This window comes from Thamnophis sirtalis, unplaced genomic scaffold (genome assembly GCF_051295495.1).
Source record: "Thamnophis sirtalis isolate CommonGarterSnake01/CBP01778 unplaced genomic scaffold, rThaSir2_p1.2 scaffold_4, whole genome shotgun sequence".
Taxonomy (NCBI): domain Eukaryota; kingdom Metazoa; phylum Chordata; class Lepidosauria; order Squamata; family Natricidae; genus Thamnophis; species Thamnophis sirtalis.
In genome coordinates this window covers 101,713,541-101,728,734 of record NW_028261384.1, presented here as the reverse complement: position 1 = coordinate 101,728,734, position 15,194 = coordinate 101,713,541, and the positions used below count along the sequence as shown (strand labels likewise).

Here is a 15,194-nt window from a genome sequence, read left to right as displayed (position 1 = left end):
CCCATTCGCAACATGGATTTTAATAACATTTAATTACCTAAATAAAATGTGGAAATAATTACTCATGGAAAACAGACGGCAAATGGATTTTTTCCTCCTTTTTATTTAAAAAAATGAAACAGTGGAGTAAAGCAGTTTGTGGCAGTAAACAAGCTGGAAGAAAAATGGAGCCAGTGTCCATCCATAATCACAACTTTGGATCTGAGCCAACTTAACCTGCCTCATGCAAAAGACAAGGGGTCAAAGAACAGAGATTTTTTTAAAAAAGAAAAGAAAATTAAGCGGAGAAAGTTTTTTTTAAAAATACAGCGGACCAAAGAGAGGAAAACAATTACTCAAGAGTACAATTTTCAAGGGCTGAATTCATAACAGTTTCAAAGGCTTAGAACATAAGGTCTGACACATTTCACAAAATCAATACATGGAGCGAAATTTCCTTTCCAAATTCACACAAGTTATTTGTTTTTACATAAAAGTGATTTGTCTAATACATTTGTAGCAATTGATTATTCTAACAGAAGTTAAGGTCCAAAAGCATTGTTTCTCAATCTCAGCCACTTTAAGAGGCCACAGGGCTGGGGAATTCTGGGAGTTAAAAGTTCATGCTTCTTAAACTGACTGAACCTGAGAAACATTGACATAGAGTAACAAAATAGTTTTACACCAATGGAAGATGTGAGATTTTTTTTCCTCATTAGCCACAAATATGTTTTAAAATATTACAGAAATTCATGGGAACAACCATCCATCAAGGAAACTCTATTGAACCTCCATCTTCTGAGGCAGTGAATCAGATGATGACAACGAGCAATAAGGATTGGCAAACTACCGAAACAATTTGCTATGAGCTACCAGTTTCTCTTTTCACTTGAAACAAAATGCTAGTTTAGATAAATAGTAGCCTCAGTTGCTCATTCAATAAAACAGCCCTTATGATTCCTTCTACTGTGTTCATTAATTTGATAAACTGCCAATAAAACAACTTTTTAAAAAAAAAATGCAACAAGGTTGTCCAGCATTATTGAAGGAGGGTATAAAAGAGTTACAAAAGACCACGCACTTGTGTGTCTAAGGCACAATTTCAATTAAACACTGATAGTTGTGTAAGCTGGTCAGCACTTATGCTAAAAACGTTGAAAGAAAATGGTACACATGAGTTCTGATATGAATTATTAGGAAAAAGAAGGAAGAAATATGTGTGTGTGTGTGTATATATATTTAAAAAATCATTAAAGGAGGGAAAGAATGACTGAGGTGTTGGGGTTCTTACAAACTAACAAACACTTCAAAAATCAAGGTTGATCATCTGTAATGTCGTAATGCAGCCTCAGTGGAACCCAAGCAATTCTTCCTAGCTTTATGTCACTAGCTTGTAGGCATAAGTTGTTTTTGGCAGTGCTCACAGTGAGCAAACTGCTTTCCAGTATCTGTTTTTGTCTTCAAATCAATTCAACAAGGTAAAGAGAGACCCATTTTACAGACTGGAAACGCTAAGGCTTGGGAAAATCAGGATTCCAGATCCAACAAACACAAAATCTATCTGTAGACCGGGTTTCCACATATCAACAATCCACAATACCAGGCATGTACCTAGCAGTCCTGCTTGATTGTAAGAGAACTGTGTTTTGTTGCAAGCTCCACATGCATCAGCCATGCTTGGGCAGCTTTTGACTGCCTCCATTGCTCACTGGATTAGGGCAAATAGCTCCTCCATTGATTCCAGGGCAGGAACCCCAATGCGGATACCTACTGAGCTGACTAAGCTGCTCTGGAGTGCGTTGGCTTTGTTAGGCATATGGCCAGAACACTATCTCCGTACCAGCAATGCAGAAACCAAACCTCTTGCCCATAATTCCATGGCCCTCTGTATCTTACCTGCTTTAGAGTGCAGAGAGAGCCTTTAGTTCTATTTCTTTTTTTAAAAAAAAATTTTTTTTAAGCAGTACGATTATTGGGGGGGGGGATTTTTTTTCTCCCTAGACTACATAGTATGTTGTATTATCACTACCTAATTATTTATTTAAATCTATAGGTGCTAAGAGGTAGATAAAACAAACATGAATTGGTTATATTCATATCATATCATATGTATGTATATATGGTCATCATGCCCTTAGACTGACATGAAGTGCAGCTCAACAGGCACTTAACAGGGTACCAATGAGAGGTTGGGGAGAACTGACTTATGATTTAGTGGCACCCAACCTGAACTAAACCAGGAGATACTATCTCTGGCTCATGATTAACATGTAATGAATGGAATGGCTGTGATTAATAAAGAGAGTGAAGGACATGGCTTGAATTCCTATTGCTGACAAATATCTGTTAACAGGCAGTGTGTCAAAAAACAGAAGTGAGCTTCTACGTTTGGTAGAACTCTTCTTTAAGCTCACCTTTTCAAGTAAAAATTAGAATCTGAGTTGATTCCAAGCTGGGTCCAAACAGCTTGAGCTGCTATGCATAAAGCAGAAACATTAAATCAGTGGTAGTTACACTGAATCTTAAATCCCATCAATTTCAGTGGACTTACTAAATCTGGATCTAACTCCCTCGTTCATGCTGCAAGGATTAAATTTGTACAGATGTTAGGAGATTTTAATTATACTTCCTTTAGGAAATTAATATCCAAAGCATACAGCTTGCAGCATTAGTCCATTACCCTTGGAAAGCAAATAACAGCTAAAGAAAAACATATTTTTCATTAATAAATGCCTATAGTCTTTTGAGGTTTATGTAGAGACATGTTTTCCCTTCTTCTTAGAAGGAAATCTAATGTTTGCTGATGCTATCAATCAGAAATTTCATTAAATATAGTTAATTAAAAGCTCAAAATAAATTGAGCTGAAAGTTGTTTAATTTCATGGGAAGAATGTCCTTTTCATTTTTCTTTTCCTTTTAAATTGAACAAATCAGAAAAGCCTGCTTCAGTTCGGGAGTCAGGACCGTCTCCATCCAACACACTCCCTTTAGCAACTTCTTGACTGAACAATCACAGCCACTCCATATTATAAATGTCATCACAGAAACAGGGAAAATTGCTAAACGTATAAACTTTTGCAGGAAAGCCAACCCCACCGTCAGAAGGACAAGGTTTTAAAAGTACAAAAACAAAAATACAATGCCTAAAGCGGTTGCCCTGTTGTGCCTGTACACCAACAACCAAGTTGGAGAGGTATTTTATCTTTGAAAAAGTCAAAGTTTAAAAATAAGATTCTGTAATAAAGTACCAGGATTTAAATCGATGTTAAATCAAGCGTGGGAATAGGGTGCTTTTAATGAGTGGGTTGATTTTTAGAAAGCTGTGCAAAAAGACAGCAATTTATAGCCTGCAAATATAACCACTTCATAAGCCAGGCATTATAAATTACTAGCTTTGTATAACACTTACTTTGGCTGTGTCTGCACATTGCACTAAGACGTGTTACTTTTTTCAATTTGATATATTATGATGTGTGAAACCAGGCATTATAGTTGTAATCTGATTTATGGCTTAGTATTATCTAAGAAATAAAATAGCATAGCTTGTACAACAAGCCAGCATGAAGCATAACATGAATTTCAGATAAACTATTGCTGAGTAAAAATGATAGGTAGCCGTCCCTTGGCTACACACAGCATGACTTCTCCTTCTACTTACCTCACAGCCATGCTAATTCAAAAGTGCAGCAGCCATGAAACAATTCCTGGATTCACCAGCTGTACAGATGGAAATGTTTTGCTTTTATGGATCATCTTGTTTGGAAACTGTCTTAGTAAACTCCAATATGCCTTCACATACAAATCTTTTGGTGTCTACAGAATTTGTGCTTTGTTGGAAAAGATGCACCAGCACTGGTTCCCAGTCTTTTTCAAATGTCATTTTCCTCAAAATGTAAATCTAATGTTTTTGACTGCTCTTGGAGAGCTGCAAATCAGCCGTATTTGCCTGTTATCTCCAGGCTGGGGCAGCAAAACTCTATTGAGGATGTCCCTAAATAAGACCGGCAGGAAGATATAAAAGGTTCAGAATTACTAATGAGACCCCAGCCAGCACAAGCACTACTGAATTAGATCTTTTTGTAGCTCTCATAAATTACAACGAGGCTTTGCAAAGAAATGCATTCCTCTGAAAATAATACTTTGTGTCACATGCAATGGTCACAGAACATGGCAAGAAATTTTGAGAATTTCTTTAGAAAACGTATATATCCATCCATTTGTAAATCCAATTCTCTCTGTTTTACAGTTTTCTGCCCATTTCTATGACTGTTGCATTCAAATAAAACTTTTTATCCTCCTTCTGTTTATTACTATTATGTCAGTCAGCAATTGACCAATTTCATCTGAAATTCTTATTGAAGTATGTTGATATTGGGGGAATGGCTACCTCTGAGCATATAGGCATAAAGAGCTCCAGTTTTCTGGCACTGTTTATTAAGGAAATTGGAGAGAATTTTAAAATTTAAACCTGAGCATTAACTTATCTGTAGACCTTAAAATTTCAGATGATATTTCATTTCAAGGGGAAAAAAACCTAAGCAACATTGGAATCTTGCTAAATAAGAGACAGTGCTTCTGCTAACTGCATATAACAATATGAATATTCTACTAAGTCCAACAAATTGGAGGAAATGTGTAAAATTAATATTTTAAGAAACTGGATACATAGAGTATTACTGTACTACTGTATTACAGTACAGTAATACAGTACAGTATTACTGTACTGGAATGGGAATGAGAAAGATAGAATCTCTATGGTCAAGTATAAAAAAAATGCTTCATTCAATTTAGGCATCTCTAAATAGGGTTGGACAAGAACCTTGTCCAAAACCATGGAGCTACTGTCAACAATTCAAAAGATAGCAAGAGCATCCCTAAAGGCAGAACTAAAATGGCCAGACCATGCAGCAAAGTGAAGCCCTTACCTACTACACAAACTATCATTATATTCTTCCTTGTACATCACTGAAGAACTAAAATTGTAATGGAGTCTTTTACATTTCATTATTATTATTATTATTTTGGAAATACGAGACATACATCTCTTTTTTTAAAAAAAAATCTTATGTCATTTCCTACATCAGTTTAGAGATGTCTTCTTCCAAACGGATTGATCCAGTTCCTTCTTTGTTGCTTTGGATATAGTTCCTAAGATTTTAGTTTTAATTGTAAAGCAACTAATGTGAAGATTTTTGTGCATGTTAATCTCTTTGGAAAGTCTAACTCTGGAAAAACTTGAAAATTTTTCAGAAGGCGTAATTTAACATTCATTCACATACGTTGAATCTTGGATTCCAAAAACACTGCACCTATTTAAATATATTCTGGATTTGGTTCCAAGTCAACTGAAGTGAAGTGCAATCAAAACACGGTTCCAAATAAGATAATTCTTGTTATGTATAACATTCCAAGTTTAGAAATTTTAAAAATTTCTAAGCCTCCTGAGACAGCCTATGTAACACACGTTCTTAAAACATGCATACATCAGCATGGAAGGTCCAATAATATTAGGTCATTTGTGTCACACAGCTCTCTTACCTGCCCTCACAACCCCTTGAAGCTTATCCTCCCGAGACTTTCTGCCTTTCCACTGTCTTGCTCCTCCTTTCTCCTTCAATTATAGTAAGCCTTTTGAGGAAAGAAAATCAATTACGTGAAATCCTGGGGAGAGTGTCCTTATTAGTTCGTTGTAACTCAAAAGTGATTTTTGAAAGGCCTTTTCCACATCGCCATATGCTAACTTCTTAATGGCTAAAGTGATTTAATGCTTCCAGACAGGAGGTTACGATGGAGTAGACCTAGATCAAAACACAAACCATCAACATCATCTATAATGGGACATTAAGTACACAGCAATGCCTTGAAGTAATTTTCTTAATCTGTTACTCCCCAGATGTGTAGAATTCCAATCTCTACAATCCCCAGCCAGCAGACAGGTTGCTTGAGGGATTATGGGCATTAGTCCAACACATCTGGAGAAAACAGAAGGCTGCTACAGATGATCAGAGCAGTTAAGTTCAATCAAACCCAACTCACAATGTTGTCTTTCTAGACTTTTCTGATGAACAAGATGAAACTCATCCAACTATCCAGATTAAGATAACAGAGATAGCTGAGGTATTGTGGAATTAAGATTTGTTTTCTGTTTATAAGGATTCAATTTTATTGGCTTGGCAAATAATCTTTTACAAAAAGATTTTCTCTGAGCCACTTTCAGATTACATTAGAGGAAAAGGCAGTCTTTCAAATCATCAGATTCTTTAACACTAAAATTTTAAAACAAATCCTTGTTTTTTAATATATTCTCTGATAAGTCTTTTTTTTTGCTTATCATTGATATAAAGCTGCAAAAGTATGTATGTCCATCTACATACTTCTTGATGAGTATATTCCCACCATCCCTCACCAACATGGACATATACACATTGTAAACTGAAATAAAGTGGTGGAATTTAAGGCCAACATTTGTCTCAGTTACTATATACCTGATCTTTTTTGGACACTAGAAATGTGGAAGCAATGGCAGAAAATAGCAGCAAATTGAGGTGCTGAGGGAGAAGCTATAAGTGCTGATAATAAGAGCCAAACCCTGAGTTCCTAATCTCATCTGAAGCCTTGGGAGCAGAACACGAGAGGACTTCTGCTTCCAGTAGAATTTGATAGTTACATTGGCATTAACACAAGTGTTCAAAGATCCAATGCAAAATGAGAAATTTCTGCAAAACTCATAATTCAATGGCAAAAGGGGCCACTATCATGGTGTGGCAGGATCAAACGTTAATGACTGCACATTTTAAAAAAATAATCATCATAACCCCCTCCAACCTTTGTATCATACTCAACCACTGCATCATCATTTCCACTTAATAGATGAATAAGAACAGATGCACCCTCAGTAGGACAAAGGCCTCCTATTCAAGGCAACTGAAATCCTCTTGAATGTTAATAGGATTCATGTAAAGCCTACAGCTTGAACCCTAAAGCCAGGCTGTTAAAACTGCCTACCCTTTGAATAACGTTATGCTCATTTGGATAATGCAAGATGTCTTCACTCCAAACACTTCATATAGCTGGAATTTTGAAAAAGAAAACACAGCAACATTTAGATGCTAAGAGCACTAGAGGAGAGAGGGGAGAATGTTTTCCCACCCACCCCATTCCTTTCAAAGAATACCAAAAATTGCTTGCTGCTGAGGAAAAAAGCCAACTTATTTGCTATGGCTGATGTCTGAATTATAATAATTTTAAAAATCCTGATCTATGCAAGTCTGTATTAAAAGCAAGAGAAGTCAGAGATCTTCAAGAAAGGAAACCTACATTTTGCCCTACATCTTTTCCTGTGGGGACAAGAGCATTAGAGGTAGCATTCTTTTTATCCCACTCTTCTTAACTTATAATTCATTACAGTATAGTCCATACTGTCTTAAATAGACTGTATTTTGCAACTATCTTTATTTATGAAGGGTGAGAAACGTGTTGATAGGAACATCAATGTTTTCCAACTAGGAAAGCAGGGGGAGAGGCATTGGGGCTTTCAACTCATCCCAAACTCCAATCTCTACAGGAAAATGATAGTGACTTTTTAAGAACAATAGATCTGATCTCTCAAAAACCCAGTTTGCATTTGGCTGGAGAGCTTCCGGGTCAGAATCATTTTAAGACAATCATTTGTGAATCCATTTACAACCACTGCTTTTTAAAATTACACGTAGAGAGGGTTATCTGTTCCAAGTGCAATGGAATATAAAACAAATTCAATGTTTAAACTTGCCCAGCTCCATACTTTTCAAAGCATGGCAGTTAGAGTTGCAGTTTCTCCTCAAGAAGAATGTACAAAAAGTCACAAGAAAGTTTGGCTCCCATTTCTTTTTTCTAAAAAAAATAACGGTCTGCTTCTCCTCAGTAAAACTGAGGTAATCTTTGTAGAATATTTCACAGTAATATAGCGGAAAAGACGGTCAAGTAAATGCAAACACAAAAATGTATGTCAACTGAGTAATTCCTAATTGGAATATTTTTGTAACTTTTCATTAAAAAACCTCATCTGTGGCTTTCCAATCCTAAGCACACTTCATTTAGTTTCAACACGCAAAAGATATGCAAAAATCATTCTTATGTTTCTAGTGATCTATCACAAATTTCTTTGTATAAATGTACTGTAGTTCAATATTTGAGATGCTAATATCTCTCTGCATGGAGATCCAATGGACAAACCACTTTCATGAGATTTGTCTCCTTTTTGCTCTCATTATGCCATTTTCTGCACAAACAGCATTTGAGCAACCCCAAATGTTGAAAAATATGTGAAAGAAACCCCAGCTTTAATAAACCAGATAATCAGCCAAAAAAAAAATCACAAATCTGAATTCCAACTGCCACAGAATGATATCAACTATGCTAATCAAAGAAACTCACCCTAATTTCCAAATTAAATATATTTAAGTAGAATTAGCCAATTTACACCCTCAAGATTGCCATATTACTTTGTCTTTTAGACAACTGCTTCTTTTCACACAAATGCTAACAACCTGGACACTGACATTGAAATACACAGGTTTTAATTTTGCCAATTTTTTGAGCGGACAGAATTTATAATTTGAATTTTAGATCTAAGTAAAATTAAGCTGCAAATTTGAGAATGGGAAAAATCTGCCGTCTTTTCCGCTACATCTGAAGTCTCTGCAGTTCTCCATAAAGAGCTTGTAACATTTCCAACCTGCATAATAACTTCTGGCTCATTAGAAATTAGGAAACGTAACTTCTCTTTTCATTAAAAAAATAAAATATTCAAGACTATCAGCTTTTATATAAAATATCAGCAAGCCCAAAAAACAAAACAATTGTTGAGGTAACTTCATACCTTGAGGTAGCTTTTCCCCTCCATTATTCTCTCATTTCTTTTTTCTTCTTCTTTTTCCTCCTTTCCCTTAAAACACAAAGCAATGCCTGACATTTCTGTACATGCCCGTTCTTGCAAGGTTTCAGAAAAAAAGGAAAGCAGCCGCTTCAGTGTAAACAGCAAGATCCATGCAGCCACTTTAGCTTCAATTCAAAGATGTCATTCGGGTAACAGGCATATGGAAATACACTGGACCTGGATTTGCTAGTTGTCACAAACAGCCCAGTCCCAAAAACATTGTTAAACCTGGACAATCGATGAGTCAATATATAACAAAAGTCTTGTCTCTGCTAAGATATAAATATATCAAGACAAAGAGGGATAATTTGCCCCATATTGTTACTTATTTCCTTTTTAAAGAAATTACAAAATTAGAATGCAACATGATTTGCACTCTGTGTTAATACATCTGTAATCAAATGAATTAATGTTTACAAATTCCATGCCTTGAATCGCTGCCAAGTGTCAAGTTATTTCATTAGCATTTTTAAGAAGCCTAACGCTCAAGAATCCACGTAAAACACAATGTCCATATTGAAATTAACAGGGCTTTTGCAGCCACTGAATGAAATTCAAACCATTGACTTGATTTTTCCATTAATTTGGCAAAAGTATACAATTTGTTGCTTTCCAGGGTATGTAATGACCACTCTGGGGCAAACAGCTTTCCATGTCCACCGATCAAATTGCCTTGAGGTAGATAAGGATGCAAGAGGTTTTTTTTCGCTGGGTGGACCTTTTCAAATCAATTCCGTTACATTCGTGCTGGTTGTAAGGATTCAAGGCTCTTTTGGGGAAAATAACTTATCCTCAGAGGAACAGTTTAATTGATGCCCAAGTCAATGCAGAGACAAAACTTTGTTCTGGGCTCAGGCTGCCAGGTGAGCAGTTCCTGCTCTTCATAAATTCTAAAAACCCATTGTAAATATTTTAAACATTTTTTTTCTTTTTAAAGTTTGCATAAGAGTGACTGGGATTAGTAACCATATTACATTCTTCTGATGTCTATATTTGGTATCGCCTCCTAAAGAAAATCAATAACTTTGTGGCAGAAAAAATATATATAAGCATTTCAAAATTAGGGGGTTGTTTGCTATTATTTTAATCACACCAATTCTTTCATTAAAAATCACTTTTGGTTTCATTTTTAGGCCCCATTGTTTTTCTTCCTCCAAGCCGAAAAAGAAACAGCAATTTCTCTATGCATACTTGCTATTTCTTTCATTCCTTCTGGAGGTAATTAGTTCCTTTTCTGGGGATTATCTGACACATTGGTTTGTCTTCTACAGAGATAAACTGGCACTAATTTTAATCTGGAGATTAAGTCCTTTACTGTGCAATCCAGTACATACCTGGAATTCAATGCCCAAGGTGTAAGGTTGTGCTGGTAAGTCAACCATTTTAATCTCATAGTTAAGATCAATGAAGTAATCATTTGTTTGAACTCAGATAAGATGTTCTGTGTATCTTCACTCATTCAAGTATGGGGAAGACTGCTCCCTAGAGAAAAATCTCCCAGTAACAACTCCAAGAGTGCCTACATTAAAGGCACTTTTCGTAAATGATCCACAGATTTTAGTGCACCAATTTGTAAGTGTTTTGTTATTCTCTGTATCAAGACAGGAACTAGTACTTCTCCTTTTTGGTATGACTAAGCACTGAGGTTCTTCTAAAGATAGGATAACATATGAAAAAAGATAATTTCTGATGTTATTAAAACTCTGGAGGAAGTATAGCAAGTGATGTCCCCTGTCTTGAACCTTTCCCAGCAGCATAACACTGTCTCATGATAGAAGCGTCTGAAGTGGACAGGAGCCCTAACCATTCTTGGGGGGGAAAAGGACCTAGGTTGCTACATTCTAAGGTCCTTTGATTGTGAAATCTATATGGCAAGTAGCCTTGAGGTATATCTTTCTTTTGCAACCAATGTACTATCCCACACTTCCCCTAAAATGTGTTTAAAAGTCAGGTACATGTAATGTACCCCAAACACTTATGCATATATTGAGTTCTTACTCTCCACTGATTTTGGGAGGAGGAGGAAGCAATAATTACATGGACAGAGGAAGCCATGGAAACTGGCAATCAGGAAGAGAATGAGGCATTTTCAAATGACATCTCAATAGACAACACTTTTGAGGCTGAGATTCTCCAAGATTGGCAGACCTCTTGCTACTTTATCTAAAGTTGCCATTCAACAATTAAAGTAGGATGGCTGCAACCTCTCCAAATATAGTAACTACAGGTCATTTGCTAGCGATCATACAGCAGTAATTGCAATTTATCTTCAGTAGCAGTCAAGGGCAAGTTGATTTACCATTGGGGAAAGGCTGAACTGAAGGAGATCTAAATGCTATTTATCTTTAGACTGCAGTTCACAATTCATTGCTTCATAGTATCGACTTTAAAATTCGGGTAAAGCAGTTTTCCCCAATCTTGCGCCTTCCAAATATGTTTGGCTTCAACCCTCAGAATTTCCCAACCAATAAAATGTTAGGAAGTACTGGAACTGAAATCGAACGCATCAGGAGGAGAACAACAGATTGGGGAAAACTATACATCTTCCAGAATCTATAATAAATCCTAAGTCACACTTATTTTTACAGAGCGTGTAACTTCATCTGAAAACATTCAGTGTACTAACCACAGGAAGAAGCAAAAGTCCTGAAATGTTAAAACGTTAAACACTAGTGAAATAGGAATAGGATTTGCATTTGTGTTTGCCTGGAATAGGGATTTTACTGTGGCTTGGACTTATATGTCAAAACGTGTAAATACCAAATTAGAGGCGAGGATACTGGACATTAAGCCACTTTTCACAAAATGAAAAGTAAAGCCACTTTATCCATTGAACTGGAAATAATTTGAATCTGACGACTTAATAGTTCAAGAGAATTAAAACTCTATGGCCACTTGCGACAATTTTTGTCTTTCATTAACCATCTCATTAAGAATATACATCTTAGGTGGAATTAAAGCATATTCTTCACTGATTGATTTTCTAATTATTTCAATACTTTTTCTAGCTTAACAAAAGGAATAGGGGAAGGGGAGAGGAAGAGAGATGGATAGACAGATGTGCTATTTATTTCCTCAATTATGGATCAACCATGGCTCAATTCAGATATCAGACAAAACTCCTTTGTAATAAAATCATGTTTTGTTATTTGCCAAGCATACAAAAATCAGAAACCCAGGCTAAAAATCAATTTGAAAGGTCAATTTTGAGGTGGTTTATCATGTAAAGAGAGCCATTTTAAGACCATGCCGTATTATAAAAAATATAGTATTAACAATGGAAAGCAGATAAATAAATAAATAGTTAGGTGTGGACAACACAAAGAGCCACGGTAATTTAAGAAGGATTTACTGAATAATCAAATTTTCTTGTTTGGACAAAGCTCTTAAATCTATTAATCACAATTTGGATAAATTTGCAGAGTACACCAAGTTAGTGTTTTAACTTAGCTTAGCCTGTTGTATGAATCTTGACCATGAATTACCTACATATTAAGAATATCAAATCATGGCATAGGTTTTAAATTAAAAAACAGCTTGAATTCTTAATTTTGGAGTCCCACAATTCATGATTTGGTATAAATTTCTGAATTGAGCCAGTGCACCATTCCAAGAGAGAGTACCAAAAAGTAAAATTTGTTTATTTTTTTCTCCCTATTTTTATAAACTTTTAGGACAACTGAAACACGCAGCCAATTTGAAGAATGTAATCTTTCCTCGTATTTTGACAACTTCCAAGGAAGTTGGGAAAAAGTTATCGTATTAATATGTAGAATGAATTCTAGACATTCAAAACATTTTTAAAGAGACAAGATGCCTCTCAGGGACATATGGATGTTAAGAGAGAAATTGCATTGGATTCTAAATGTAAAGTTGAATGACCTTCCTGTAAAGCAGAGATGGTCCACTGAGGATATGCAGGTCTAGAGTCAGTCTTTAGGCTCCAGTGTTTTCTCCCAGACACTGGATGGAACATGAAAATCACCCAATCAGATTGTTGAGCTCATTCTCCCATAGTGGCAATGTAGCCAAAGTGTCCAGATGGGGAAGCCTAGATTAGAACAATGGACAGCTCCACTGTATGCCAATAGAATTATTGGGGGGGGGGGGATTTTTGACACCTGACTTTCATAATTGTAAGGACATAATACTGTATCTGTCTGTGAAGATTCTCTATTATCCAGGTCATACTTGTTTCAAAAGTGCTTTCCTCCCCCTCCAAAATGCAACTGGACTGTTATTTCCTCAAGGAAAAAGAAAGTGTTTCACTTTTCATCCAAGAAGCTTCCTCAGTTCTGATGGTGGGGAGATGGATAGGTACTGTCAATTGAGACTAGATGCTGGGGCAGTGTGAAGTGGAAGAATAGGTTCTGATAGGATGTGAAGGGGAAATGGAAGGATTGTACTTCTTAGCACTGTTTTAGAGATATTGAGGCCACTACCTTAGGGCACAGATAAACTCCCAAATGGCAATAGCTCTAAGATAAAGCCACTAGATTAGAGCACAGATAGATTGGGGCACTAGATTAGGGCATAGATAAACCCTCAAAAGACCTCAATAGCTCTCAGAGTGCTAATGACAGATCATTGCAAAGGAATACAAAGTTTCCACCACCACTCCCATCCTATCAGAACCTATCCTTCCATTCCCCTCTCCCCCACCATCCAGTCTCAATTTTCATCCCCCACCATCAACTGATGAAGCTTCCTGGATGAAAAGCGAAACATTTTCTTGTGCCTCTTCAAGGGAAAAAAAAAGGAGTCTGATTGCCTTTTAAAGAAAAAAGCACCTTTGAAATAATACTGTATCACATAGAAGCCAATTATCTGGAAAATATCAGATAAGAAAGCCTATTGAGGAGGCTGGTTCCATCCTCTGCCCTTCTCTTGCCAAGTGCAAATATTAACTGCAATTCATGCTAGGGGCAGGGTTGTCCAAGTAAATCCTGAAACTATTGGGGGTGGGGAAGGAAGTATTAAGTTTTTTTAAAAAAAAAATTGGCCTTGATCTGGTAAAGCATGAATACTTCCATGTGTAAGCTTCTTGCTTTCCTAGATAAAATCAAGATCCTATGTAGTTTGATATTCTGATAGGAGTAATTTGATTAGGAACTTTTTGTTTATTGCTAAACCAAGTATACCCCCTCTCCGCCCCAAAAAAGGAATACCATGTGAAAATACCTTTGTGTGAGAGGTCACATCTGTACGGAAACAGATATGTATATGCTCATGATAAGAGTAAAACACCCATCTCCAAAAAATTACTAAGACCTGCCTACGGTAAACTGAATCCCAGCCACTCTTAGGGTTCTGAAATAGATTATCATTCTTTTCTGCTTGGCTTTGTTTCATCCATTGTCATTGTTGTTCATCCATTTGTCCATCTCTCTCTCTCTTCTTTCACACACCCGGGTACAAGTCATTTCCTATTTCCTTCGTGCTTGTGTCTGGTTGTTCTGTCCCTTTTGATGCTGTTGTTTCACCTGAGCAAGGATATCACGTATTTTGCGTTGAGCCATCTGGTAAAAAAGAGTGATGGGAGATTGAGCAGGGAAAGGAAGATAAAGACAGATAAGACAAATAACTCTCTTTCCTAACTCTAGGAATTATGGTAATTACTTTTCAACAATTCTAGAGGAGGATACTAGCTAGGTTTCAAATGGGTGGCTTATTGAATCAACTAAGATTTAAAAAAACACCATGATTTGACATTATTATCAATAAAGTAAGAATTCAGGTAATTACAAGTTTCTCTTTGTTTCTTACCATAAATTATAAGCAGTTATAAACACAATGCTTCCCAATTAGTGTTTTTCCAACTTTGCAACTTTGTTGCTGATTTGAAACCCCTTATGCAACCCTTTTTTGCACAAAACAGAAAAACAAAATGAATTTAAGATTTATAGTTTTGATGATTAGAAACAATGTATTGTAGAAACAAGATAGTTATGTAGTAACCCTAGTATAAAAGGTAAATTAATGACTGCTTGAAACTGTTGTAAGGTAAGGAGCTATTTCTTTGTAACGTTTTTCTTTTCTACATTTCTTTTAGTTTTTCCTTTCTTGCATTTTTAGTTTTCTTTTATTTTTTTCCATTTCTTTTCTTTTGCTTACTTTAGTTTAGTTTGTGTTCTTTTTTATCTTTCTTTTTCAAAATTTTAAATATGTATGTGCTTTTGTATGTTTGTGTCCGAGGGAGAAAAGATAGAGAGAGAATATTTACTACTATCATATTTTTGCTTGGAATAAACTGTTACTGGATGTTCCTTCTTTAACCTGAATATAATAATATGCATAA

The 15,194-nt window shown here is 36.0% G+C and overlaps 1 protein-coding gene across 1 annotated transcript in view; it reads right to left on the bottom strand.

Moving 5' to 3' along the window:
- Positions 1–13,599: 13,599 nt before the first annotated feature.
- IGF2BP1 (insulin like growth factor 2 mRNA binding protein 1) overlaps positions 13,600–15,194 on the bottom strand; it is a 72,293-nt gene continuing 70,698 nt past the window's right edge. The window contains exon 15 of the mRNA XM_014075005.2: positions 13,600–14,415. Coding sequence (XP_013930480.1) covers positions 14,323–14,415 — 93 coding nt within the window. The 3' untranslated portion in view covers positions 13,600–14,322. The remainder of the gene's footprint in view (positions 14,416–15,194) is intronic.